The sequence below is a fragment of the Eimeria mitis genome, genomic scaffold (assembly GCF_000499745.2).
Source record: "Eimeria mitis Houghton genomic scaffold, Emh_scaff3607, whole genome shotgun sequence".
Lineage (NCBI taxonomy): Eukaryota > Apicomplexa > Conoidasida > Eucoccidiorida > Eimeriidae > Eimeria > Eimeria mitis.
Window position 1 is genome coordinate 1 of NW_013571950.1, and position 2087 is coordinate 2087.

The window sequence follows — 2087 nt, forward strand, 5'->3', positions numbered from 1 at the left end:
TATATATATATATACGTACCTGAATAACGCCTTAAGGTTTTCGGGCAGTTCAGTTCTGCCTGCATAGCCTGGGTTCATGGTGATGAAGAGCCCACAAGTACGAATAAGATTAATTTCATCATCCATGAATTGAAATTTTTTTTTATTATCTTTGATAGCATCTAATATACATTTAACTTGTGTAGAAACAACAGAAAGAACTTCAATAGAAATACGATTAAACTCATCAAAACACCCCCATGCACCTGATTGAGCAAGCCCCATAAATATCTGTGCCATAGATAAATAATTCATCTGATCTGAACAATTAAATACAAATACAGGAAGACCAATTGCTCTACTTAAATCTTTTGTTGTTTCTGTTTTCCCTGTACCAGCAGGGCCTGCTGGGGCCCCCCCCATCGTCAGGTTAAGAGCTTGTGTTAGTGTAATATAACAACGATCTGTTAGAGGGGTAATCACAAGCCTCCCGCAGTTTCCTACAAACTCATGCATATATGTTGTCGTCCAATCGCATATCTTTATAACACAATCTTTCTTAGGTTCTCCTGGCTTCTGTAGCCAATAGAAACGCAGTTGAGATTGCCATTGAAATGAAGACGCTGCAGCAAAAAAGAAAAAAAAAAACAACACCGTAAGCAAAAAATAAAACACCAGAAACACTCAATACAAGCACCAGTAACCAATGAAAGAGCAGTAGCAGCGGAAACAACACATGCAGAATCAGATACAAATGTAGAAGAAACAACAGAAGCAACAGAAACGGCAAATGCAAAAGATGCAGCATGCTGCTGCTGTTGCTGCTGCTGCTGCTTCTGCTGCTGCTGCTGCTGCTGCTTCTTTGCCTCTGCTGGGATGCTGGTATTTCTAACCTTCTGTGATTTTTTTGGTGATGAAGCTTTCTACAACATCTCTGAGGTGTACATCGATGGTGATGAGAGTGATGATTTTGATGCGTAGATTTCTATCTAGGTCTTGTTGAACTTGTCGAATAAGTTTATCAATTCTATCATCATAAACTTTTTTATAATCTTTCATTGCGTTCTCTGAACCCCCTTCAAGCTCTTCAAAGCAACGTGCAACTTCTTCTGTCCACATGATCTGGCTCGCTACCAAGCAGACTTGGCTGCAGTAATCACGCAGCCATTCCTCTCTGTAACACCCACAACAACAGAATTATTTTTATTATTATAAATAATAATAATTAAAAATATTATTAATTATGTTTTTAATTATTATTTTGTAAATAAAATACATGAAGATACACCTGAATTTCTGTTTCTTACCTCGGTTTCTCAACCTCCCAGTTTTCTGAAGTGCCTTTTGCTACTTCTAGAATATCCCGCATTTGTTTGCGCATGTGAGTTTCAAAGTTTGCTAGATACTGCACACACAAACCCTAAACCCTAAACCCTAAACCGTAAACCCTAGAAATAAACCCTATATCCTGATACATAAACCCTAAACCCTAAAAGATACACAATAAAACATACACCAAAAAATCTAAAGTGTAAACGATAAAAGGCCTTAAAACATTGACCGTATACTGTAAACTCTAAACCCTCTTAAGTGAAGACTCACAAAGAAGTGAGAATAAAAACAACGATAATAATAAAGGCAATGAAAAGAGCAGCATTACCATATACACCTCTAAACTACTTTTATAAAACGATTTTGCGGCTTTCACTGCAGACCCTATACATGCAAAATATCATAAAATATACTATTGTATTTTTAAATAAATGCGAATATGATAAAATATATTGTTTTATTTTTATAGAAAAATGCCAAAGTCAGGGTTTTGTGTTTAACATGAGGGGAAAGCGCCAGTACAACGAAGAGAGAAAAACATTGGTGGAGACAAAGAAAAGAAAAAAAAAACAAGACGACAGCTAGCAACGAAAGACAGAAGAGAAAAGACAAACCGAAGAGAATACAAATATAAAATTACAATTGAAAGCGCAGCGCAGTGGAGAGAATACACCAAGAAGAAGACAAGCAGCAAAAATACAATAAAAAGATAAACCTTTTCATCCTATATACACAGTATATATCCTTATATATATATATATATATATATATATATA

General features: G+C 35.6%; 1 protein-coding gene across 1 annotated transcript in view; it reads right to left on the bottom strand.

The window, feature by feature from the left end:
* Positions 1-867: 867 nt before the first annotated feature.
* EMH_0067780 (uncharacterized protein) overlaps positions 868-2087 on the bottom strand; it is a gene marked incomplete at both ends in the record, with an annotated part of 1379 nt that continues 159 nt past the window's right edge. Inside the window, 2 exons of the mRNA XM_013498665.1 lie at positions 868-1153; positions 1287-1384. Of these exons, the coding sequence (XP_013354119.1) occupies positions 868-1153; positions 1287-1384 (384 nt within the window). The remainder of the gene's footprint in view (positions 1154-1286; positions 1385-2087) is intronic.